Source organism: Symsagittifera roscoffensis, chromosome 5 (genome assembly GCF_963678635.1).
Source record: "Symsagittifera roscoffensis chromosome 5, txSymRosc1.1, whole genome shotgun sequence".
In the NCBI taxonomy this organism is placed as follows: Eukaryota; Metazoa; Xenacoelomorpha; order Acoela; family Convolutidae; genus Symsagittifera; species Symsagittifera roscoffensis.
Genome location: NC_087066.1, coordinates 54479765 through 54507376, shown reverse-complemented (window position 1 = coordinate 54507376; position 27612 = coordinate 54479765). Strand labels below are relative to the sequence as shown.

General features: G+C 35.5%; 2 protein-coding genes across 2 annotated transcripts in view; both read left to right on the top strand.

Moving 5' to 3' along the window:
• The window catches only part of LOC134846007 (vacuolar protein sorting-associated protein 29-like), a 151527-nt gene that overhangs the window by 120700 nt on the left and 3215 nt on the right, over positions 1 to 27612 (top strand). The window lies entirely within an intron of this gene.
• Positions 502 to 27612, top strand: LOC134846005 (putative carboxymethylenebutenolidase). Its single transcript, XM_063863169.1, has 5 exons — positions 502 to 505; positions 18837 to 19012; positions 20352 to 20493; positions 20717 to 20920; positions 27028 to 27612. Exons 2-5 carry the CDS (start codon positions 18846 to 18848, stop codon positions 27256 to 27258), a joined length of 744 nt encoding a protein of 247 aa, XP_063719239.1. The 5' UTR covers positions 502 to 505; positions 18837 to 18845; the 3' UTR covers positions 27259 to 27612.

Below are 27612 nucleotides of genomic sequence, written 5' to 3'. Positions count from 1 at the left end.
TGAACGTTTTTTGAACAGTCAGTATGGGATACTCTTTTGTAGCCTGAGCCCAGGAGTTGGATTTTTCATATTCAGTCATTTAAACCTGGTGTCAGATTCATCACAAAAAAGGTTTGATTTTGAAATCAAAGAGGGGTGGACTGTACTGCTGATAACTAAAACCTAAACATTTGGCGTGGCGTTTCAGATTGGCAGTTAACAACAAGACAATCCTTATTTGGTTGTTGACTGCCAATCTAAAACGCCACGCCATTCGTTTTTTATCCGAATTGACATCAACCTGTTTGCCTCTTTCAGACTATTTCTGTAGTAATTGTTTTCAAGAGCTTCTCTGAGTTCCCTAAAAGTTAATTGTATTCGAAATGAACAGAAAATTTAGTGACAACGACTTAAATTTTGTGTCTACGAGAGAAACATTTTCTCGAAAAATAGAGCATTAAGTGATGACACGAACGACGCTCGTTACTTTATCTGTTCACATTTGGATGGCTTATGCTTATTAAATTGGAAACAGTTCAAAACAAGTATTTATTATATCCAATTATATTTTTGATAACTATCACTGTAAAATACTTACAATAAAATACTTAATACAATAACTTGTAAGACTGAAACTATTTATAGCTTCAGCCAGAAAGAATAAATTTAATTAAGCAAACAGTTGCTCTTTCTTGACTCTAAGTCTAGCAACAATACCAGTATATACTAGGTCCATGGGACTACGAGATCTGAACTTGTGTCAGAGGGGACTGTAGTGACTGCTAGGAGCGATTGATTAGATTATATTGCGTTGGGCAACACGTTTGTTTCGGGCATTGCCGGTGATGTTACTTCCTGAGATGTGATCGGATTCAAGAATTGATTGAATCAACAAACTTGGGTGATTTACAGAAAAAAAGCTATTCCCTCAAAGTTTTTGCTTTTTAAAAACTTACTTGTTCCGATGCCCAACAGCAGGAAGTGATGAATTGAAATCAAGATTGGTAGTAATTCAAACCTTTGTGATTGGTCAAAAAAAAGTTTTTTCACAAAAGATAACTCTAGTTGATTTAAAGGAGGTTGATCTAGCAATTGAGATTATCAAGTTTTGAATTAGCAAAAAAAGTTTTTTGATATATTCTTCAAAATTATTTTTTTTAGTTTGACCAGAAGAAGAATGTGTGTGTGCTGAACAAAAAGCAGGAATCTTTCTGCATTCCAACGTAGTTTGAGCAAAAATTTTTTTTTCAGATTCAGTGATTATATTGCAATACCCGGTTAAAATTGGGGAAAAAATGAGAGAAGGACAGTAAATTTGATATGATTAGTAAATTTATATGCTTGGGTTTAGTGTTTAAGACCGAAGAATTTTCTCAAAAAGCGAACGAGAAGGAGATAAAGCCAAAAATTCAAATTCGAAAACAGTTCAGTGTATTCCGGTTGTGAGCAAGTATTTGAGTTCCAACAAGAATGGCTTTAAAATGCCGTCAGAAAAATTGGCAGTCCCGCTCGTAGTTTCCCTAGCTTTTGTTGGAAATTTCTTTAACGGTTTCAATAAAAACCCTGGGAGCAACCTTAGCATTCTATAATTTTGAGTACTGGTTAACTAAACGTCAGTTTGTATTTTTTTAAGGCCTAAAAATATTACGAAACGTAGTGCTTCTGAAAACTCGATTCGTTGTGCCTTTTTTCATATTTCTCTAATTTGGATTGAAGCGCAAAATCGAAAGTGTAGAGCATTTCGTGTATCAGTTAATATTTGAGACTTTTAATGGACTACGCTTTTTTGGGTCCTTAATCCCGGTGACATCTAGAAAGGCAATCTTTCGTTCGCCGAAAAAAAAAGATTTTGTTGAAGATTTTTTTTCGACTTTTGGTTTTTCTTTCCGTTTGTTTTTCAATTTTGGTATCGCAAGTAACGCAGAGCTTCACTTGGCCTTCGTATTTTGTTTGTGCGAAAATACCTCTTAGCGATATTTTTTATCGAGCCAAAAAGAAGATTTTATTGTTTTGATGTCCTCTGTGTGTTAATGTTAATCTATCAAAAATTCTTCAATCGGCAAGGACTTAACGTTAATTATATATGTAACAACAGACAGCTCAAAAATTTCAGTGGTCAAATGAGAACCCAGAGATTTCCGCGTTCCCTTTGTGGAAAGTTTTTGGGTAGAACTAAGTATAAATTTTTAATTTATAAAATGTTAATTTTTGGCTGGTTTTGTGACTTTTTCTCGTTTTTCCTAGAACAATTCCGAAGAATTAGCCATAAGCAAGCGACACTTATGAGCGTTGTAATCAACAAAAATTGAGAGCTAGTGTTGTTTCACTGCCTAAACCCCCTCCCCAGAGGTCAAGCCCTTGCCAGATATACAAGCAGTGTAATGAGCTAGGAGGTACGTTTTCAAGACGAGAAAAAACAAAGAGAGGAATACAACTTGCCGTTTTGGATGAAAAGATTGCACCTTTTTTGGCTCTTAACTATGATCAAATAGTATCTAAGCAACCATAAAAAGCTATTATAAGTCGCCTAGCTTAAAAATTTTGATAGCTTTTTTAAACTGATTTCGGGTTGTACAAAGCATTCAGCGTTTTTTCCAAATGAGTCGGGACGGTCCGTACAAAGTTTGTTCTCCAGGTATTAAAGAATTAATAGTGAATCAATTGGGGCAAACAGGGCTCAATTTTTTTAAAAATCGCTCATTAAGTTCCTGAGCCTTATAGGACAAGGTAAAATTTTTGACCCATTAAGAACATTCTTTTTGAAGCAAAATAGATTGGCCTCATAAAATGGGTAGAGACTTGCCTCCATTGTCATCAGCGTCTAAATAGGCTCGAAGCAAAATTCTCACGAAGCAACAAAAAGTTTTAGGAATTTTCATTTGGGTTGTGGTACTGAACAAAGAGTTGAAAAAATTACTCCGTCTCCTTTTGAAGTTTGTGAGAACGTAATTACAGTCTGAAGTGCACAGTTTTTACACATCAGATTTTTGTAATGCAATTTATTCCTCCATTAGAGAGTTCAGTTTGAACCACGCCTTTACAGAAAACCAATTTAAGTACCATACAAAAATTTCATCACAAATTCGGAGGACGGAACGTAAGAAAATGACCCCGAGACTCCACTCCTGTTTGCTGAAACATTACAGACGCTAGTAACGATACTTGAATCCAAAATAATTGTTTGGTGTTGAGATAATAACAACCCAGCGGTGGACTACATGATAAGGTTCCAAGACCGAAAAACATACTAAAAATGAAAAAAAAAATGACATGAGCCTAAACAAAAAAGGCGGAAATTGTAAGCTAAGTTTTTTAGAACCAACCACAAATACGGAGTACAAAATCATCATATGTCAACTTCAGAAATTATGTCAAATTATAGAAGTCAATTTCGAGGATGAATTAGTAATTTAGGCTCCCCCAATGGCGAATCTTGTCGCTAAGAAATGCTACTTCAAAAAAAACTGATCTGGAAAACAATTTGAAAGTTATTGACAAGCTGGATACACTTTACGGGTTTTACCTCCAAAAATAAATTTGGCTTGGCAAAATTTTTGCATGGAAGTTCTTACTTTTATCTGTTCTTTAGCCTCAGCAGTAAAAACGAAAGCTACCTAAAGCAAAGTTCCCGGTTTTGAGCTCCATGATGAGTTATGAAAAGGGCTTTTAAAAAATCCATTTTAATTCAGCAAGATAAAGTAGCTCCAGAAAAGAATTCCAAAAAAAGTGACTGAACCCACTCTAGTAACGAAATTTCCCAATTGAATTTGAAATTAGGAGCTGCTGCCGACTCAGAAGCCGAGGCAGATAAGAAGCAACAAGATTGCTTAACGCAAGACAAACGGGCTGTTCGTAGGCGTTTTTGTGAGATGTAATTGTAGTTGACTCCCTAACCTGTAGTCTTATAATAGTACGTCTGGATGCTTAAAAATAAAAAAAAATTCTTGTCATTTATTTTCCATTAAGGTGGTTTAAGTCAAAATCAACAACTTTTGTTCAACCGCATCGTTTTGGTGTCATTCAAAAAGTTGAAAGTCATAAATCAATATTGTTTCACTCCTTTCTCGAATAAACAATAAAAATTTCGTTAAGAATTTTTTTGGTTCTAAGCAATTATGTCTGAAAATGACCAATCACAGACGAATATTTCAACACTCCCCATCAAAAGGCACTCCCAACAAGAAGCTTGAATATCTGCGCTAAACGAATACGTTGAAGTCTTTTTGTCAGAACATCCGCAACCATAATTGTAGCAGGAAGATATTTTAACGTCATCTTACCAGGGCGAGTTTGTTCTCGAACAAAGTTTCTTTAATATCGATATGTTTGGCTCTCGATCTTGAAGCTGTTTTATGAGCTACGCAGATTGCTCCCTGGTTGTCACTTAACAAAATAGGGAGAGTAGTTTTATTGTTAATGCTCTCAAATACATGCTTCAGGAACAAAACTTCCTGAGCCAAGGCCGATAGAGCCTTGTACTCCGATTCAAGTGTAGATAATGATACCGAAAGTTGTTTAGCAGCTCGCAAAAAAAAACCGGTGATTCAGACTCACTTAATTTAACAACCATGCCAGATACAGATTTTCTGGTCTTCACGTCGCTTGCCCAATTGGCATCACTGTACGCAAAAATACCTAGACTTTTATCATGTGAATAAGTGAGGAAATAATTCGTGACCTTTAAATAGCGTAGTACTCTTTTTGCTGCACTAAAATTTTGCACTGTTGGACTTTTGCAGGCTTGAGAGAGTAAGCTTACTGCCAAAGCAATATCCGGCCTAGTTGTTACAGCTAAATACAATAACGCTCCAAGTGACTGCTGAAAAAGGGAACGTTCTGTTAGACTTTTTTCATCAGTTGCGTTTTTAGATGTAACAACAGGTTCATAAACCGACTTGCAATTTTGCATAATAGATTTTTCGGTTAAATTTTTGACGTATCTTTCTTGAGAAAGTTTTATACGTTGTTCACCAACGTGAGTTTTTATTTCCAAGAACCATTCAGGAACGCCCTAATCTTCAATACGAATCCGCTTACCAAGATTGGCAATCAGATCTGTACTGAAATCTTGTAAAAATCAAAAACTATCATGCCATCATGATACACAGCACTGAAACTCAATTTCCTAGGATGATGAAAAAATAGGTATCTACAGAGCTTCTTAAGTAACCAAGTTCTAACAAAATTTTTGTTAGAAACTAATTCCAAGCTCGACTCGCTTGTTTTAAACCATAAATACATTTATTGAGCTTGCATACAATACGTTCACCAGACTCAAAGCATAAGGTTGCTCAATGAAAAACTCATCCTCTAAAGTAGAAATCAAAAAATTGTCGCACTTTTAAATCCTGTTGTGCTGCAATGGCAAATAGTGAGCGAATAACTGTCATAATTTTGTACATAAATTTGACTAATTCCCTAGCCACATAACGTGCCTTATATCATTCAATTGAACCGTCGCTTTTACGCTTTATATCAAAAACCCATTTGCCTTTTGTTAAAAGTTTTCCAGTAGGTAAAGCTACAAGATCCCATGTTTTGTTTTCCTCAAGACTACTGAATTTTTTTGCTTTGCAGCTTGCCAATTTTCACTATCAGCTGACAAAATTGCTTCCTCATAATTGATTGGAACATTGCCATTGACGCTAGCAGCCATTGAAAAATTACAGTTTTCCTCAGTAGAAAAATTATAATCGTACTGCCTTGCTGGTTTTCGAATCATCCGAACAGTCCTATTAGTTGTAGGAACGTCATTGCCCAAAACAGTAGAATATTCTTCATCACTCACAGATTATTCTCTGGATATAGATGATGTAGAATGTTTTGGTAAAAAATGTTTTGAACTGTCAGGAGTGGGAGAAGTAGTATTTGCAGATTGTCTGCAGTTGAAGTGTGAGGAGAAGACTCAATGGCATTAGATATATCGAGTTCATTGTGAGTTGATTTATTTTCACATGTATCTAAGTAGATTGGAGTATCTTGAACCTCCATTTGCACATTATGAGGACTATATGCTGAAGATACTTTTTGAGAAGTGTCAATAGTTATAGAAGTAGCTCCCCCTCTCTGTGTTAACGGCTGTTCAAAAGAAGGCAAAATTTCATTTGCATCAGTTGGACTTGTTTGTGCATTATTGACCCCCACTGAATCTGTGACAGCCCACACTGGATCATTGCCCGAAAAAGGCAAAACAATAGCAGGCCTTGATCCGTTATCGAGACATGGGAATTTTTCTTCATGAATTGTCACATTCCTAGAGCGATTTACGCTTCCTTTTCAGAAAATCATATAAAATATATGCAGAACTTTAACCGTCATTATTATTGAAAACTGCCTTTTGCCTTTATGTATTAACTCGAGCTGGTGTGTTTCATTTTTTGATCTATAAAAGACACTAAAAATTTTAAAATGATGAGCACTGGGTTGCGTTCCAAAAAACATTTCGTAGGGTGTTTTATCATCATTAATAGCAGATGTTAGTACACTATTTCTCGTGTATACTACAGTATCAACTGCCCTTACCCAAAACGATTCTGGTATTTTTGACAATAATAAAAGATCCCGTGCATTGCCAAAAATCGTTTGCCAATAGCGCTTGGCTATACCATTTTGATGAGGAGAATAAGGACTTGTAAATTGCTGTGAAATGCTGTTGTTCTTGCAAAAACTTTGAAATTGGCGTGAAATATATTCCCCACCAATATCTGAGCTGGGCATAAATCCAGTTAAGTTACATGGTTGGACCACCGTATTAAGAATAAGTTGTAGTTGTGCTAACCAATCGCCTTTAGAGCCCATAATATATACCGTTGCATATCTTGAAAAATCATCAACAAAAGATATTGCATTTTTGTTTCCCTGCAAGGATTCCGGAAAGGTCCACAAACGTCACTGTGGACTAGTTCAAATTTTCGTGTTTCCCTAACTTGAGGGTTTTAGATATGTCAGTCGTAGATATCTTACATTCTGAACACGTAGTACACTTATCGGTTGCCAATGAACCGGAAATAACCATGCCTTTTACTGCTTGATTTGCAGTTTTTTTTCAATGTTTCATAATATGCATGTGAAAACCTTGCATGCCACTTAGCAATAAACAATGCCGACATATTCGGCCCTTTTGTACTATGTTTAAACTAAAAAAGACCATCCCTTTCAATAAAATAAGCTTTGTGTTGTCCCAAACGTATATGCGGATTTTGGTTAAAAATCACTGCATTTCCTTGCTTAGCTAGAAGTTAAACTGATATCAAACGAAATTTGAAGCTCGGAACATACAATGCGCGCTGTAGATTAAACGTGTACTTAGCTTTACTACGATCGTAGAATGGGATGCAAACTTCTCCAACACCTCGTACTCGCCGTTGCGTCCCATCCCCATTAGTAATAAACATCGCACTTCCGTCCATTTCCAGCATAGAAAGCGTCTAGAAGGTTGATTTGTCTGGAATGATATGGTTCGTGCATCTACAGTCTATCACAATATCCATCGACTCATTTGAAGTTGCAGTTAGTGCAAACCCAGAGAAACCGCCTTGACGGTTGCTCAAATTTTGCTTAATTACATGCTGCTTTGCATACCACCTGTCAGCAGTGTGAATGTTATGTACACATTTTGTACAGAACAAGGTTTTCTTGTTTCCTTGTACAGTTCCTCCATTATATCGTACTCGGCCAATTCTATGAATCGCTGGAGTCGCAAGGGACATAGAACTCATATCTTGCTTGTTTGAGCTCCTCCCCCCCCCCCCCCCCCAAAAAAAAGATCGTTCAATCAGTCGCTCTTTCAATTGTAGATACGATATCTGCTGGAACTGTATTGCAGCTATGAATGAGCCGTATTCTTGTAGCAATGCGTCAAAAACTATGGCTATTTTCAGGCTGTCGCTGATATTTTCATCTGCAGATTGTAGTTTGAACACAATGTTGTCCACTTTGTTTAGAAATTCCATCATCGATTCACCGTTCTTCTTGAGTTCAAGAAACTTTTGCCAAAGCGCAATGATTTTGCTTGTTCGAATCTGCCTAATTTTTTTTTGCAAGAATTTCCATATTTCAAATCAATTCCTGTTATTCTGAGCAGTGATCATTTGCAAAGTAGCATCGTTGAGGTGCATAATGATTTCGTGATACAACTTCCTCTGAACAGCATCTCTATTGCCTCGCTAATTTTTTTCAGATTCTACATTCAGATTTCCATCCTCAATATAGGCTAGGAATTGCTCACACATTACAGGAAAATATTCGGGTCTTCCATTGAGAATGAGAAGTTTCTTTTGTTTGGAATCCATCAAGATTTTGGTGCTTGTAAGCTTCAATCGCCCTTAACCTCATTTAATAGTATGTCTGGATGTTTAAAAACAAATAGAATTTCTTATCATTTATTTTAATACACCCTGAACTTCAGAAGCTAAAGGTCGAAAAAATAATTGATGTCAATTAGCTCAAATTCAGAAGCTATAGGTCGAAAAAAAATTGATATCTTTTAGCTCTAATTCTGGAGCTAACTTGAGGTACTCTGAGGTACTCTGGCCGGCAGCACCCTGAACTTCAGAAGCTTCAGATGTTTGACCTCGAAACTTCTGAAATTTGAACGACGAATTGAAGTACGAGCTGTATAAAGACTTGATCGAAAATGTTACTTATTTTGAACGAATTATCGAAAACTTAACTGTATCAACGAAAGATGAAGAAAAAGGAAACAAATTTATTGATCTAGAAAATTTTAAAAACACGGGCAATTCGAAAATTGCAGAAAACAAATTTGAAAATGAATGGAGCAAGATTGAAACTCGGAGCAGAAATCAGAACAAACGAAACGAAAATAACCAAGAAAGCAAGAATAACCAAGAAATCAAAATACAAGCAACCAATATTCAAGAAGAAAAATTTGACCAACAACGCAAACATTTATTTTTACCACGAGAAGGAGAATACTCTGGCCTATTACTGGGAGACTCAATTGTTAACAGAATCAATGGGGAACTGTGTTGGTGAGAGGATTTGGTGGGCACACAATTTCTGCATTGTTGGAACGCGTGAGAAATAGTAAATCGCGACATTTTAAACATGTAATTACGCTAATTGGAATAAATGACTGCCTCTCAAATGATTTTGACGCGAAGGAAGCCGTGAGTAGCTTAGAAAAACTAACTTATCTCGTAAATCATAAATTCTCCCCAGAAACAATTTCACTATGTACTGCAACTCCCTTAGACGGTTTTAGAAAAGATTTTAATCCAAATGTACAGAAGCTAAACAAGCAAATTCTTAATTTAGTACGGAATGTAAAGGACTTGGGCGAAGTAAAATTGGATATTTTAGACATAAACAAAAATTTTAGTCAAAATACCGATGCGCTTAGCTCGGATGGTTTGCATCCTTCTGATTGGGGTGTTGAAATTTTGGTGCAAAATTTTAGAGATTCTTTTAGAGGTTCTGATATTAATGCAAACACATGTGAGATTACAACCCGCCCCAGAATGAAGCAGACCCAACAATCATCAAATTTAGATCCAAAAACGGCAGAAATGATACAATTTTTCAAAAACGGTGCAAAATTCTTTAGGAAATATTAGTTTCGCATTTTTTCTTGGTGCAAATTTTGGCAATTATTTAATTTATTATAATGAATATTAAATTCTGGTTGTTTAGTGCAATTTTTCTTATTTCCAAGGCTCAGATTGAAAATATAGAGAAAACCATTGTTTACTGGGGCTATCTAAGCTGCCATCAAAAGATATTAGCATCGGAATGTGGGATAAATGAGCGGAGAGCTACCACACTGACTCATTTTTTCCTTTTTGCGTTGTTACTAACCCAAAGAGGGGATGTTGAAAAAAACCCTGGTCCTATTGAAACCATTGAAACAGTCTACGGCATCTGCTCAAAAAATTGTGCAAATCTTAAATTTGTTCATTTGAATTTTCAAAGTATTATTAGAAAACGGATGCAATTGAAAAAATTTTTTGATGATATGGGCGAAAATACAATTATAGAAATTTCCGAAACGTGGCTTAAAAAAGAAGATAGTGACAATTTATGGAATCTCCACCCTAGAACGCATGCGATGTTCAGATATGATAGGCAATCAGCGGTAAAAAAGAAAGGCGGTGGCGTTTTGTTATATATATCAGTCAAATTGGCTCAAAAATTGAGGCCTGATTTAAATTTATTTGATAAAGAAAAATATGATTCAGTGTGGGTTGAGTGCAAATCTACATTTAACATTTCCAGTAAAGAAAAAATGTTAGTTAATTTGTGTTATAATCCAAGCAGATCAAATTTTATTGATTTTTTGGAACAATTAACGCTCAACATAGATAATGCATTTTCAGTTTCTAATAAAATTACGCTTCTGGGTGATTATAACATAAATTAACTGGATAGCAAAGAAAAAGAAAATTTAGATTCTATAATTATTCCATATGGATTGAAGGTTTTTTGTCCAAACGATGAGACCAGAATTAGTTCCTCAACTAAAAATCATATCGACTACATTATCAGCGACTATGAAACAAACGGCATTGAATTTTGTTATGATACACCTTATAAAACCGACCATTTTGCTTCATTGATTTTGACGGATATAATATATTGCAAAAGTTTACCGAGGATAATTTCGACTTTCAATAAGAAAAATTATCAGAAAAATGAATTTTGCAATACACTCTCCGCTCTTCCTTGGTATCTCTTATATCAATGTAGAGACGCACAAAACATGTTTTCAACGATGATTTATTTAATTTCTAGTGCTCTTCAGCAACATGCTCCTATCGAAAAAATATTTGTTCGTAATTTTAAACCAAAAAATGTGTTGAAAACGGAATGGTTCGATTCAGAATGTCAGCAATTGATGATTAAGAAACAGAATTCACTCAGATCATATCGCAGTCAAAGCACAAGCGATAATTGGTCAAAGTACCAGTTTTTACGTGTCAAGTGAGCCAATTGATTAGAAGTAATTAAATTGATCCTTCAAAAAATTGTTTTTCACTTCTCAGCACTCTCCAACAAAAATGGAAATATATTAACCAAGTAAGAGGTACATGTTCTGGCAACAATCGAATTACAGTTATACGAAATTCTTTCAGTGAAATGATAACCCAAGACAAAAAAATTGCCAATCATTTAAATTATATTTTTTCAAACTTAGTCGAATTTTTCGGCGCTAAAAAGCCTCCGAATTACAACAAATCTGCCTCTGAATCTGCGCCTTTTCATTTTCAACACATTACAGTGAAGCAATGCTTTGATATAGTTCGAAAAATCAATGTCAGAAAACCACTCGGTCTTTGTACCGTACCTGCTTGGGCAATCATTGACGGTCAATCAGTTATAGTTCCACATTTAACTTTTGTCATAAATACTTGCTTAGATGAGAACATTTTCCCGATCGGACTGAAAAAAGCACACGTAACCCTTTTGTTTAAAAAAGATGACCCAATGGATGCAAAAAATTATCGGCCAATATCAATAACTTGTGCTTTTTCTAAAATTTTTGAAAAAATTTTGCATGCCCAAATAACAGAACATCTTGACAAATTTCAAATAATGACATCATTTCAATTCGGATTTCGCAAAAAACATTTCAACACAAGATGCTCTTGTTTATGTGACAGAAAGTATTCGAAATCAAATAGATTCAAAAAAAATTGTACATGCAGCTTCATTAGATCTTTCCAAGGATTTGGATTCCATTTCGCATGAAGTTTTAATTGAAAAAATGCTTTCTCTCGGTTTTTCAAATGGAGCAAATGCCTTAATTTCTAGCTTCCTAAACAAACGTATTCAAAAAGTAAACATCAATGGAATCTTTTCAGACTGGATTGAAATCAAACGAGGTGTCCGACAAGGAACGGTACTTGTTCCGTTGTTGTTCAATTTATATGTTAATGACATACAAGAGCGATTATATGAAGGTTGTACTTTAGTTCAATATGCTGACGACTGTATGGTTTTTTCCTCTTCTATAATTTCTGAGGATGCTTTGAATCGATTGCAAAAATCACTCAATAATCTAACGGAATTTTTTGCAAAGAATCAATTGAATCTGAATGCATCTAAATCGGAATTTATAACATTTTGTCAAAAAAATGATAGCAAAATGTAGATACTGATACAATAGTAATTGATGGGCATTATGTAGCTAAAAAATCAGAAAGCAAATATTTAGGCCTTATTCTTGATTCAAGTTTATTTTTTCATGCTCAAAACAAAACAATTCTCCAAAAAGTGGCACAAGGAATTAAAACTATAGATACAATTGGACAACAACTGCCGACATTATCATTAGTTGCCTTGCTTTATTGTCTTGTTTGATCACATTTAGATTATTCAGCAATATTTTTAATACAAATTAATGCTACTTTGATGCTATCTCTAGAGAAACAGTTGAACTGGGCGTTAAAAAGAATATATTTCAGTTCGAAGTTTAAATCTTCTTCCCTGCTTCGCATTAGCAAATCGTTCAATGGAATGGAGAAAAGAATTGAGTTAAAGTGTATAACATACTTATACCAGTATCTTACAAACAAAAAGAAGGCTTTTCAAAATACATTGTGACTACCGACTGCCAATTATAGGCTCAACAAAAGAGCGAAACAAATTATTTTTGACAAACATTGTTCAACCGCTTCTCTACAAAAATCATTTTTTCATTTGACTTCTAAAAAATGGAATTCACTGCCCATAATTTTGCGCAATTTAGAAAAATCGAGAACAGGATTCAAGAAAAAACTGAAAGAATTTTACGTGAGTGAATTGAGAAACAATCCAATATATACAAATACAAATACGTGGCGTGATTTCCGTTTTTGCTAGTTCTATATGTTTTAATTTAGTTTAATTTTTCACACATTGTTGGAAAGAGAATCTGTATATACTCTGTATATACGCTGTATGTTTGGACTATCTGTAAAATTGTTTGTAAAGTTTTAATACCAGCTCGTTCTTAATTCTTAAAACTGATGTTTTTTTAGTATCCGTAACTTCATATATTTTAATCAATCAATTTCTGAACTGTAACCGAACTTGTTTTGTTTTGTTTTTTTATTGCTTGTTTTCTGATGTTGTTTTTGTTTGATGTAACCAATTAACTTTAACCAACTTTATTATTTACACTTTGCTATACTGATGCCTCGGCTTTTATTGTATAGTAATTCAGGTGTTCTTTCTTCTTCTTCTTCTATAGGTCGAAAAAATAATTGATGTCATTTAGCTGGCCGGCAGCACCCTGAACTTCAGAAGCTAAGACCGGCAGCACCCTGAACTTCAGAAGCTATAGGTCGCAGCAATTTGAGTTTACGATTTTTATTACTGACTACAGCAACCTATATTACTTTTTTCCCCTATTTTAAAAAACTATAATGTTTTTTTTTGATTAAATGAAATGATGAAGACTAGTAAAGTAACTTCGGTCACCATGATAATTTCTCACGTTCATTTTAATTAATAAAATCCACACATTTTTAACCACGACTAAAATGTAATTTCTTGTCCTGTAGCTGCTCCTGAAATCATTGCGGTTAGTCTCTCTTCGGAGATAAGAAGTGCTTCTAATATCAGTTCTTACCCTTGTGATCAGCAAGAGCATTGCAATCGGCTTGTAAATTTTTCTTTCACGTAAATAACTGTGTTCAGAGAAAGGTCAAATGGAAATGGTAAATTTTAGTTGGTTTCATAGCAAATTCAAGTTTCTCGGCCTCTAAGGCCTATTTGGTTTGGAGGTAACCAATACGCCTGGGGCTGAAAATGTCCTGGATTCGAATCTGACCGGAGCTGTTTTTTTTTCACACAGTAAATATTACCTTTTAGAGAAAAGTTGTCGGCATATTGTTTGTCTGCCTATATTTTTCGGTATAGATGCAACATCTGAGAAATTTTCTGTTAGAAAAGAAATTTTTCAAAAAAAAGCCATAAATTTTTGGTTTTTTTTGGATGCAAAGTTGCTAATTTATTTGAAATGTCAACTTGGGTGGAATTATTTTTGCTTTTGATTAAAATATGTTGTAAGATCAAAAATTTTTATGTAAAATTGATTCAAGTCAATGCAATAGCCCTGTTGTCGTGTCAAATTTTTTCGAATATATATCAGTCAAATTGGCTCAAAAATTGAGGCCTGATTTAAATTTATTTGATAAAGAAAAATATGATTCAGTGTGGGTTGAGTGCAAATCTACATTTAACATTTCCAGTAAAGAAAAAATGTTAGTTAATTTGTGTTATAATCCAAGCAGATCAAATTTTATTGATTTTTTGGAACAATTAACGCTCAACATAGATAATGCATTTTCAGTTTCTAATAAAATTACGCTTCTGGGTGATTATAACATAAATTAACTGGATAGCAAAGAAAAAGAAAATTTAGATTCTATAATTATTCCATATGGATTGAAGGTTTTTTGTCCAAACGATGAGACCAGAATTAGTTCCTCAACTAAAAATCATATCGACTACATTATCAGCGACTATGAAACAAACGGCATTAAATTTTGTTATGATACACCTTATAAAACCGACCATTTTGCTTCATTGATTTTGACGGATATAATATATTGCAAAAGTTTACCGAGGATAATTTCGACTTTCAATAAGAAAAATTATCAGAAAAATGAATTTTGCAATACACTCTCCGCTCTTCCTTGGTATCTCTTATATCAATGTAGAGACGCACAAAACATGTTTTCAACGATGATTTATTTAATTTCTAGTGCTCTTCAGCAACATGCTCCTATCGAAAAAATATTTGTTCGTAATTTTAAACCAAAAAATGTGTTGAAAACGGAATGGTTCGATTCAGAATGTCAGCAATTGATGATTAAGAAACAGAATTCACTCAGATCATATCGCAGTCAAAGCACAAGCGATAATTGGTCAAAGTACCAGTTTTTACGTGTCAAGTGAGCCAATTGATTAGAAGTAATTAAATTGATCCTTCAAAAAATTGTTTTTCACTTCTCAGCACTCTCCAACAAAAATGGAAATATATTAACCAAGTAAGAGGTACATGTTCTGGCAACAATCGAATTACAGTTATACGAAATTCTTTCAGTGAAATGATAACCCAAGACAAAAAAATTGCCAATCATTTAAATTATATTTTTTCAAACTTAGTCGAATTTTTCGGCGCTAAAAAGCCTCCGAATTACAACAAATCTGCCTCTGAATCTGCGCCTTTTCATTTTCAACACATTACAGTGAAGCAATGCTTTGATATAGTTCGAAAAATCAATGTCAGAAAACCACTCGGTCTTTGTACCGTACCTGCTTGGGCAATCATTGACGGTCAATCAGTTATAGTTCCACATTTAACTTTTGTCATAAATACTTGCTTAGATGAGAACATTTTCCCGATCGGACTGAAAAAAGCACACGTAACCCTTTTGTTTAAAAAAGATGACCCAATGGATGCAAAAAATTATCGGCCAATATCAATAACTTGTGCTTTTTCTAAAATTTTTGAAAAAATTTTGCATGCCCAAATAACAGAACATCTTGACAAATTTCAAATAATGACATCATTTCAATTCGGATTTCGCAAAAAACATTTCAACACAAGATGCTCTTGTTTATGTGACAGAAAGTATTCGAAATCAAATAGATTCAAAAAAAATTGTACATGCAGCTTCATTAGATCTTTCCAAGGATTTGGATTCCATTTCGCATGAAGTTTTAATTGAAAAAATGCTTTCTCTCGGTTTTTCAAATGGAGCAAATGCCTTAATTTCTAGCTTCCTAAACAAACGTATTCAAAAAGTAAACATCAATGGAATCTTTTCAGACTGGATTGAAATCAAACGAGGTGTCCGACAAGGAACGGTACTTGTTCCGTTGTTGTTCAATTTATATGTTAATGACATACAAGAGCGATTATATGAAGGTTGTACTTTAGTTCAATATGCTGACGACTGTATGGTTTTTTCCTCTTCTATAATTTCTGAGGATGCTTTGAATCGATTGCAAAAATCACTCAATAATCTAACGGAATTTTTTGCAAAGAATCAATTGAATCTGAATGCATCTAAATCGGAATTTATAACATTTTGTCAAAAAAATGATAGCAAAATGTAGATACTGATACAATAGTAATTGATGGGCATTATGTAGCTAAAAAATCAGAAAGCAAATATTTAGGCCTTATTCTTGATTCAAGTTTATTTTTTCATGCTCAAAACAAAACAATTCTCCAAAAAGTGGCACAAGGAATTAAAACTATAGATACAATTGGACAACAACTGCCGACATTATCATTAGTTGCCTTGCTTTATTGTCTTGTTTGATCACATTTAGATTATTCAGCAATATTTTTAATACAAATTAATGCTACTTTGATGCTATCTCTAGAGAAACAGTTGAACTGGGCGTTAAAAAGAATATATTTCAGTTCGAAGTTTAAATCTTCTTCCCTGCTTCGCATTAGCAAATCGTTCAATGGAATGGAGAAAAGAATTGAGTTAAAGTGTATAACATACTTATACCAGTATCTTACAAACAAAAAGAAGGCTTTTCAAAATACATTGTGACTACCGACTGCCAATTATAGGCTCAACAAAAGAGCGAAACAAATTATTTTTGACAAACATTGTTCAACCGCTTCTCTACAAAAATCATTTTTTCATTTGACTTCTAAAAAATGGAATTCACTGCCCATAATTTTGCGCAATTTAGAAAAATCGAGAACAGGATTCAAGAAAAAACTGAAAGAATTTTACGTGAGTGAATTGAGAAACAATCCAATATATACAAATACAAATACGTGGCGTGATTTCCGTTTTTGCTAGTTCTATATGTTTTAATTTAGTTTAATTTTTCACACATTGTTGGAAAGAGAATCTGTATATACTCTGTATATACGCTGTATGTTTGGACTATCTGTAAAATTGTTTGTAAAGTTTTAATACCAGCTCGTTCTTAATTCTTAAAACTGATGTTTTTTTAGTATCCGTAACTTCATATATTTTAATCAACCAATTTCTGAACTGTAACCGAACTTGTTTTGTTTTGTTTTTTTTATTGCTTGTTTTCTGATGTTGTTTTTGTTTGATGTAACCAATTAACTTTAACCAACTTTATTATTTACACTTTGCTATACTGATGCCTCGGCTTTTATTGTATAGTAATTCAGGTGTTCTTTCTTCTTCTTCTTCTATAGGTCGAAAAAATAATTGATGTCATTTAGCTGGCCGGCAGCACCCTGAACTTCAGAAGCTAAGACCGGCAGCACCCTGAACTTCAGAAGCTATAGGTCGCAGCAATTTGAGTTTACGATTTTTATTACTGACTACAGCAACCTATATTACTTTTTTCCCCTATTTTAAAAAACTATAATGTTTTTTTTTGATTAAATGAAATGATGAAGACTAGTAAAGTAACTTCGGTCACCATGATAATTTCTCACGTTCATTTTAATTAATAAAATCCACACATTTTTAACCACGACTAAAATGTAATTTCTTGTCCTGTAGCTGCTCCTGAAATCATTGCGGTTAGTCTCTCTTCGGAGATAAGAAGTGCTTCTAATATCAGTTCTTACCCTTGTGATCAGCAAGAGCATTGCAATCGGCTTGTAAATTTTTCTTTCACGTAAATAACTGTGTTCAGAGAAAGGTCAAATGGAAATGGTAAATTTTAGTTGGTTTCATAGCAAATTCAAGTTTCTCGGCCTCTAAGGCCTATTTGGTTTGGAGGTAACCAATACGCCTGGGGCTGAAAATGTCCTGGATTCGAATCTGACCGGAGCTGTTTTTTTTTCACACAGTAAATATTACCTTTTAGAGAAAAGTTGTCGGCATATTGTTTGTCTGCCTATATTTTTCGGTATAGATGCAACATCTGAGAAATTTTCTGTTAGAAAAGAAATTTTTCAAAAAAAAGCCATAAATTTTTGGTTTTTTTTGGATGCAAAGTTGCTAATTTATTTGAAATGTCAACTTGGGTGGAATTATTTTTGCTTTTGATTAAAATATGTTGTAAGATCAAAAATTTTTATGTAAAATTGATTCAAGTCAATGCAATAGCCCTGTTGTCGTGTCAAATTTTTTCGAAAAAAAAATCAAAAATTTCAACAGCCTTATTTTCTTTATTTTTGTGCAATTTTGACTTGACTGTTTTGTGTACGAAGATATATTCCGAGTGTCGCACGAGATTCAGGAGTGTGGGTTTTTCTTTTGAAGTTAAAAAAAAATTGAATTTTTGTGTTTGCCTCTTATCTTTTTTCGTTGTGATCCAGCATTCTTAAAATTGCGTATCAAGCTCCTGTGATAAATCTGATGTAAGAGGGCGTTTGTTATATGTTTTAAGAAGTGGTTGTCACATTTTCTGCTAGTTTTTTTATGTGGAAATTGTCAAAAATTAAGCATCCATTTTCTGTTTTTCAAGTTTTGTCTCTCATTTTTCTTTGTGTCTTAGTTTATAGAAGTTTTTTGTTTATGTTCGCACAATAATTTATCCTGTAGGATATGCAGGTTGTTTGCTCAGAAGATTTTAAGCAAAGTTTTTGAGTACATTTAGGAACTAATGGTTCTCGATTTTTCGGCCAATTTTTTTCTGATCGTTTCCATCTATTGGAGATTAAAGAGAATTCAATGGTGTTTTTTAGCCCGAAAGCGTCTCATGTGTTAGGTAATTGATTTTTATTTTGGAGTATTCGGTGTTGTGTATTCGGTAATTTACAATTTTTATTTTGGAGCTTTCTTTTGGTTTCCATTGGCATTAATTTTTAAGTGAAAGATTAATTTTTGATGCATCGAAAGGAAATATTTTAGAATGAAATGATTCTTCAGTACGGGTTAAAAACCAAACGTTTGTCTTATTGCCTAATAAGGTTACCCTTAGCCGCCACCAACACTTTTTCCTTCAGAAAAACTATGGCTACTTGTTGTCCCCCTGGAAGCTTGCCAAAACTTGTTTCTGATCACAAACAGAAGGGCACTGATATAGATCTGCCAGGAACAGATCTCAAGTTATATGTTGTGGGCTCCGGAGACAAAGTAATTCTGCATTTCTACGATATCTGGGGATTAAATGGTGGAAGGTACGTTTTATTCTTGTATGACTGTTGAAAATTTAGACAGCTCTTGCTCTACATCACCTGAGAATTTCACTTAAACGTTTGCTGATTGTTCAATTATTGTTGATGCTTATGTGAGGTAAATGAGGAAAAAGAGCGATTTAGATGCCCAGAATTATCAATAAACTCAAAACTCTGAAGTGACTGCTCGTTGAATAACTTGTCTAGCTTTCGATGCATTTTGCTTTATAACTATAGCCAAAGCTTGCAATTGACACGTAATTTCATTTTTTTTTAATGTTCTAAGCTTTGCTGTCTATATAACTAGATAGTTGCACAGGGTTGCGAATTAGGTCTAATAGGTTTTTTTGTAGCTTCATGATTCTATGCTTGATTACCCTTGCGAGATATTTTTAGCATGTTAGCATTTTGAATATCATTCTGATTCGAAACGTGCTTGTTAGGTTGGTTGTAATTTTACGAACTTGTTTTTTCTTAGTAAAACTAGCGTATGAATTCAAACAAACAAAAATACATTATCAGTCATATAGTGAAAACCAAGAGGTCCGTAATCGCAAACAGCACAAGCCAAAAACTATTGCTCCTGATGGCAGACACTAAAGTGGTATATTGTCTATATGGTTACGCTGATGGGTCGCCTCCAATTGATAATTCCATTCGACCTGCCGTTATTTGTCCACCTCTCGACAGCATTGCCTGCGCGTTCGACCGCATTAATAGGCAGCTGAGCCGAGTGTAAATGGCGTTCTTCATCTCCGGCGTGCTGGTTGCTGTTTGCATGGCCACACGTGATGCAAGGCGGTCTAGGAATGTTTTTTCTTAATGTCGTTTTAGAAAAAAATTCCTTTTTCTTTCTCAGTAAAATAAGTTTCGCCCTTTATTATTTCGGATTGTTGACCTCACATTGCGTCCTTTAATAAGCAAAAAAATTTATCTGATTCTTCTTTTTACCATTTTTGTCTAGGTGTGGTTTTTATCTGATTCTATTTTTACCTTCTATTGTCGTGGTGTGTGTTTTTGATATTTTTAAAATTCGTTATGATAGAATTTGGCATTTCTGAATTTTTCCATTTTAGTGGCTGTTTTGTTTTGTATCTCAAGTGAGGCGAAGCTCGGCTTTGCCTCTCTTGAAGTTTATGAAACAGTGAAAGAAAAAATGACTGAGAATCAAGATGGTTTCCGAACAAAGATCTGCAACTTTTTGAAATCTTGTAAATGTTTTGAAGAGAGTAATTGACTGAAAGTGTTATGATGATCATTTCAAATTTTGCGAATATCTAGGGCAAAAACTTTAAAAGAAGTTAAGGCACAGTAGAAACAATTACTAAATAAATTTTTTCAGGACGCGGTTTTTATGTGACAAACTATCAGAGCAAGGCTACAAAGTAGTGATCCCCGATTTCTACAGGGGCAAAAGCTGGGATGATTCGCCTTTGGAGCCCGAGAAAGTCGGAAAATTTGCGTCTCAATTCCCGCCTGAAATGGTGAGACCCGAACAGTGTTTTAAGATAGCTTCTCGTTGATTCAACAGAATTGATTTAGGCTGTAGGCGAACTGCCAATATCTAAAAGTAAGGTTAAAAGTTAGGTTATCTATGCTTTTCGAATTTCAGTAGGCATCCAATTAGATTGTTTTTCACCTGGACGCTTGTCATGCCCTGATAAAAGTTTATTTGATGAAGTAATAGTGACAGCTGATATGATTTAGGTCGTGAAGGATGCTGAGGCGGTGGTTAAATACCTGCAAGAGGGAGGGGCTAAAAAATTTGGAGCGACCGCCTCCTGTTGGGGAGCGTGGGCATTGTTTACCTGCTGTGCTCATCAACTGCCGCTCTCCGCCTGTGTGAGTTACCATCCTGCACTTGGTCTAGCAGCTGTATTTGGGAGCACTGCAGTCGAACTAGCCAGCAAGGTTAGTTGGCAGTACGTATTTAATTGCTACATTTCTGGCCTTTTCGTTTGAGACTGACATTTCTTTTAATAAGAGTAAGACTAGAAGAATTTCCGCAAGCTTTATTGATGTGCTCTGTCCATTTCAAGTTTTCGCAGATATAAAGGCAAAGATCTTTTTCAACGCGCGAGGGTTCAACAAGTTTGGCATAGAGAAAAACTTCCCACTCGGTATTTTTAGAAAAGTTCATTTATGTGGCACATTGAACTCCATACAATTAACAGCGCACCAGGTTTCAAGCTTGTCGAGATCATCTTGTAATTTTGTTTCATCGCTTTTCTTGTAAATTGAGGACAGTTTCGTCAGCGAACATGTATGGGTCATTGGTGAGGTCGTTTGGTAGATCTTGATACATTGATACATATACAAGAAATAACAAGGGTCCCAAAAGCGATCCTCGTGGAACACCGCTTGCGACTGTAATAGATGGGGATCTCACATCACCGAGTTGTACAAACTGCTTTTGCCCGAGAGATAGCTTCGGAGAACTCCGAGTAGCTTCCCCGACACCCAATTGTCTTAGTTTATAAAGAAGGACTTGGTGATTTATCTTGTCGAATTCCTCGATTTTTAGGAAAGGGTCGCTCGCATTCCGATAGATGGCGTTCAGATAAGAGATCAACAGAAGAGGCGGTGAGCTTCCTTTCTTGAAACCGCATTGGCAGTCGTTGATGAGAGGTGCAAGAAAAGGATAGAGTGCGTCGAAAATGAATTTTCTTGTATTTTCGAGACAATGTTGAAGTGTTATGGGCCGGTAATTCTCCATAGATAGTTGTCGGGAAATTGTTTTGTTTGTTTGATTATGTGGAACAAGTGTGACAGTGAATTGTTCTGAGCAGGGGTGTACTTGAAGAGGCAGGTCGGCTGGCGGTCGGGATCTCTTGACTTGCTAACGTCTATATTTTCAACGATACTCTCGATTGCCTCTTCACTCGTGTCGTAGTCAATCAGGACTTCTTTGTTGGGTACATCGCTGATTTGTGAGTCGTTTCGAGCATCCTCGGTGAAAACGAATTTGAAAAAGCCGTTGAACAAACAGCACTGATCGAACGTTGTGGCTGCCGAGGTCCTGTGCCATGTAATCTTAGGTGGTATTGCACTTCCGTTTCTAAGACTTTTGAAACATTTGAAGAGTTTCTTCGTGTTTCTATTCTCTGCTAGCTGACCTTCGTAGGCTGCTTGATCGATCTTGCAGGCATATCGGATTTTTTCTTCAATAGCTTTGACTTTTTGTGAAAGAGAACTCGAGGCTCTGCCTCTGTATTTTCTGATCCACATTTGGCGTTTCTTCATCAGATGCGAAGTCGCGTTGGATGCCCACGGAGGAAGACTTTGGCGGTGAAGAGTTTTCATCGAGACACTGTGTTCAAGTGCATCCTGTAGCCAATGATACCATTCGTCAGATAAAACGTTCACATTAGACCAACAATGGCTTTGAAAGGCTGTTGACGGATGTAATTGTTAAGTTTCTCACAGTCGGCTAATGCATAGCTGAACTTGCGAGGACTATAATTCAGTGAACTGGTTTTGCTGGTACCCTGTACTTGTAGTGCGGATGGCTTTGTGGTCAGAGTAAGAGTGTCCGTCGGGAGAGCAGTAGAAACGGTTCATTGTTTCGTCTAGTTCTACTGATAGGACAGCAGAGTCGGAATTGCAGAGCACTAATCAAGAGAGGAGGAAGCGGTGGTGTTGAACGTAATTAACTGCGTTAAGGTCAGCTCATCAAAATGATCCAGCAAAGTAGAGTCGGAATCGGAAGTACTGACACCGGTTTCCCAATTAATTGTTGGCAGGTTCGCATCACCAGTGATAATTAAAATTTCATCGCAGCGGACCTTTATGCCTTGCAAAAGATTTTTCCATTTCTGAAGGGGCCATCGATATGGGCTTGTGATCGTTGCATTGTAGATGTTGGCTATAATGTAGTTCAAGCTGCCACTAGTGAAGTGACACGCAACATGCCATCGCAGATTTTGAAAACTAAAATGTCTTGTTTCAAGTTTTTCTTGATTGCTAGGAGTACTCCACCATGCTTTGAAGCACCATTGAAGTTTGGTCTATCATACCGGTGAGCGATAGAATCAGAAAGGAATAGTTCATTGTCTAAGAGTAAACGAGGTTCGGAGAGCGCTATAATAAAAGGTTTCGACATTAGTACTGCTTTGCAAATGTTCGTCAACGTTCCATAGATATGAGGCTGCGCAAGTTGAATGTTAAAACGTCGATTGAGATGTTATGAGACACTTCAAGTCATGCTTCAATAGATAAGTTCACAGGAATCTTATCTTGATAAAGTTTTTGAGATCTCATTTCCAGTTTTGATTTGTTAACGCCAGATGAGATCAGTTCTCTTCGTTTCCTCAGGATTTCGTTTTCAGTCAACCACTCAGTGAGGCTCAGACTTCGTGAAACAAAAACTTTTGTTTGATACTCCTTAAGACGAGGAGTCTGGGCGAGTATCTTTCGTACGTTGTAGGCTTGCGGTAGAGTTACTAGGAGTGTGCGTGGTCTGGCTCTGTCTTTTTTGTAGGGCCCAATTCTTTTTAGATCACTGATTGTCTGAGGCTCAGACAGATATTCAAATATACTCTCGACCTGGGCACTTTCGTCGTCAAGAATATCAGCTGCTGATCTTTTGTCGGATTAGGGAATTCTGGCGATCCGGATTTGCCGGAAATGCAACATTTCTTGATCAGGGTTGACTATGGGGTTTGCTGGTGATGCGCTGTTTTGCGAAGGTTGAGCGTCGCGAAGCTCCAGAAATTTGTCGTCCAATTTTTTCTGAAGCTCCGGTAGAAGTGACTTTCCTGGATCATTGTCTGTGATTCTATCAAAATGATTCTTCATCGAGTCGACGTGGTTTTCTAGGGTAGGCATGAAGTTTTTCGTCAGGTGATGTAAATTTTCGGACAGCTTTTCCAAGACATTTTCTTTGTTTCTGGCGATTTTCAATTGGGAACGGCACTCCCAGAGTAAGCATTGCAGTCCGTCTTTCTTCTTATGTTGTTTAGAAATTTATTGACATCATCAGTGCATGCCCAAACAAGATCGTCAATGGTTGGATAGTGGTCTTTAGTGAGGCTAGTTGACTTTCCGCTGCGGCTCGTCACTGCTTCAGTCATAGTTCAGTTTTGAATAGTGAAGTTTTCATGGTCGAGCAGTCGGTTTTTGAGCTTCTGGCTACGATAGTCGCCGGATCGATTCTCAATGTTTCCACTGTTTGTCGATGAATACCCTGTAGAGTGGTGGCTGCGGAACGGCTGACCCCGTGGCCCAGTTTTAAAATTGAACAACTCACTGGGGCAGGGGATGCTCGCTTCACTTCCAGTTCGTTGTCGAGCCGAGTGAGTCCAGTTGTCTAGCGGCGATCTCTAGTTGGTCTATGTGGGGCGTTCAGCGGTGGTATTACTTCTAGTCTTTGATGTCGCCAATTATTGTCACATTACAAACCATAAACAATTTAATAAGTTTATCACAACAATTAGGCTTTTTTTTAGTTTTTCTAGTTATTACGATCGAACTTAACCTTTTCACGGATAGTTTTTCCGCTTTCTGGTGTTCAGATGAATCTATATAGGTTTAGTTGTTTGCATGGTTAATCTGTATGTGATTGCGTGAGCTTAAAATTTTTATCTGATATTATTTTTGTCTTCCGGCAATCTTCTCAAACAAAATAACATTACGTTTGAAGGCTCAGAAGGGCGCCGCCAGTTATTGATTTAGAGTCAAGTAAACTTAATATGAAATGAAATCTTAACGTGAATTTAGATAGTTTTTGTTCCGACCAGTTGAAAAAATGGAGAGGAACTTTGTATTCGGGTGTGTTTTAGTTTTTTTGTTCTTATTTTCCACGCAAAATTAAGTACTACAAAAATTACATAACTGGGTTGAGTGATATATCATATAAAAGCACTTTCAGTCGTGAATCGAACCACTTAAAAAAGTGTCGAGAAAAACCGGTTTAAAATTTTTGATTTTTCGTCTTAATTCGCGCGACAAAAGCAAGCGAGCAGGCTTGCAACCGCTTAATTGTGCTTCAGTAAATACCTTAAAACTTAAGTTTTAGCAAATAAAACTAGTTTTTGGAGTTTTTAGCTGCCTTTTGGTAACCAAAAACTTCAACCAATCAGAAAATTTCTGCAAAACTAAAAAGCTAGCGAGCAGGCTTGTAGCAGCTTAATTAAACCTCATTAAAGACTTTAAAACTTCAGTTTTAGCAAGTAAAACTAGTTTTTGGAGTTTTTAACTGCCTTTTGGTAACCAAAACTTCAAACAATCAAAAAATTTCTGCAATAAAAACTTTGAAAAAATAAGTTTTTTTTTAAGTTTTTCCAGTCATTTTCCCACAAAAAATTGTGTCCATTTTGTCTATATTACTAGGACTGTCTAATATGCCTAAATTATTTTTTTATGTCAGATCCTTTTATCACACAAGCAGAGAAAACTACACTAATTTGGTTGAAAAAAAAACTTTGTAAACCTTAGTTTTCTAAAGACTATGGTCGGAATATTCTTTGCTACTTGAACAGTAACCGGCTATCCTTATTTAACTTTGTAAAATGTAGTTTTCAGGAGCGTGTTTCCTTATTGTTTCGTGAGAAATTTCTAGTAATTTTTGCTGTAATTTTTTTGACTCTATAAAGGCTTTTGTGTCGTTTTTAAGAGTCGACGAACGTAGTGAAGACTCTTATATAGGTCTTGATATTTTATTCAGGAAAAGTATTAATTTTTGTTCTCGCTCATTTTTTTTTGCAGTTTGACTTATGGTTCCGTTTTAAGTTCAGCTCTTTTTCTGTAAGTTCAGTAGAAAAGGGAAGGCAAATTTGGCAATCAAACAGCAAAAATAGTGTCAATCATAGTTTTCTTGAAATTCAAAGAGCGTTTAGAGCATATTTTTTTAATTCGATTGCTGATTTTTGCCGAAAGCCTCATATTGCGTTATATTATTCGACGAGCGGAAAAGGTTTTTTTTCGCTTTTGTGTGTTTTGAAGATGAGGGGACTTAATAACATTTTTTAAAGGAGGTAGTGTTATAGTACGACTATTCTTTTTCTTAGCTTAGTCGCAAATTTTGTGCCACTTTTGGGTCAGCTTTGATAGCATGTGATTTGATATTCGATTAGTTATAAGTTAACACAGTTGATGCATTCTCATTTCTCAAATTAACCGATAAAAACTATTTGCTTAATTATCAGTACAATAATGAAAACTCGGTTCCAGAAATTTTCTAGCTCAATATATCTCGCAATATTTTTGAAATGCTTAATTTATATTAATTTGGCTTTGTGCTTTCGAATTTATTTCATGCAAAGTTAGCTGGACGCCTTCAGTTTGTTATATTTTATATTACTACATGCCAAATTGTGTCTATTTGTTTTTGTTGCCACTTTTGCTGCGTAGCTTTGGCATTTTATTAGCATATAAAGCTGCTTTATTAGTGGGTTGTTAAGAGTTTGTGGCCGAGCGGGCAGGGCGTAAGACTCCGAATCTCGAGGTCGTAGTTTCGAATCCGGTACCTAGCAAAGTTTTACTAATTCGAGGCTTATATCTATTTTTTCTTTCCGCTTTATAAAGCTGGTTTTTATCGTGTTGTCATAAGTGTTTGCAAAGCTTCGCCTGTGTAATTTTTTTATATATGGGCTTAAAGGCTTCATATTGCGTCTTCCTACGAGCGACAAAAAATATTTGTTTGCGTTTGTGTATTTTGATGGCGAGGGTGACTTAATATTTTATCTTAACTTTTCGAATTTTTTCGGCTTTTTCTTTTTTTTTTCGGCTCAATAGGTTTCGGCCTATATTATATCGGTTTAGTGGCCTCATGCTACATTAGCATCTAAAACTAGCTTTATTCATTTTGATAAATCCAATTTTTCGGAATGTTTGATTTTTTATTCGATTTAGAGTCCCTCTTTTTTTGTTTATTGCAAGTATTGAGAAGCTCAGCTTCGCCTCTGTGTTTAATTTGTAGTTTTTCTGTATCGCGAGCTTCTGTGTTTATGCGTGTAAGTCTCAATAAAAGTTCGAGGCGAGTTTGGCTAATTTCCAATTTCCCAATTGTTGTGTTCAAGGTGAAGACCGCCCAATGTCTGTTTCCAGCAGGGAATGACCCCCCAGACGTAAAGCCAGGAGGAGAAGTGATTAAGACACTGGAGGCCAATGGAGTCGCAGTAGAGTGTAAAGAGTATGCTGAAGTCCAGCATGGTTTCATGCCCAGAGGGGATCTGTCCGACCCCAAAGTGGTTTCTGCTTGTGAGGAGGCAGAGAAGCTAACTTATGAATTCTTCTCAAAGCACCTCTGAAATAATGTTTTCTATTTCTGTTGACTGAGAAAATGTACGACAATAATTGATGCCACTGATTTGATGCGAAAAACTTTTACTGACGTGCCAGAAATTGAACGTTGTTGATTTTTTGCCCTCACTAAAACACTTAAGTGAAAATTGCTGAGCTCGTTGGAGTGTTACTTTGTGTAAACCCATGTTTGTGCAGCCATCTATTGGTAAATTATTTCAAGTGTTGGGTTGATTTAATGAATGTTATTAAATCAATGGACTAATTAATTTTAACGAAGCGATGGTTAATTACTTGTTTATCTATATACAAATGTGAACTATTGGATCGTATAAATGACTTAATGATATATTTGAACGTTT

Coding starts and splice junctions, on each gene's coding strand:
- LOC134846005 (XM_063863169.1), top strand. CDS start 18,846: ATGGCTACTTGTTGTCCCCCTGGAAGCTTGCCAAAACTTGTTTCTGAT. Junction 19,013..20,351: donor TGGGGATTAAATGGTGGAAG/GTACGTTTTATT, acceptor AAATTTTTTCAG/GACGCGGTTTTTATGTGACA. Junction 20,921..27,027: donor CAGTCGAACTAGCCAGCAAG/GTTAGTTGGCAG, acceptor GTTGTGTTCAAG/GTGAAGACCGCCCAATGTCT.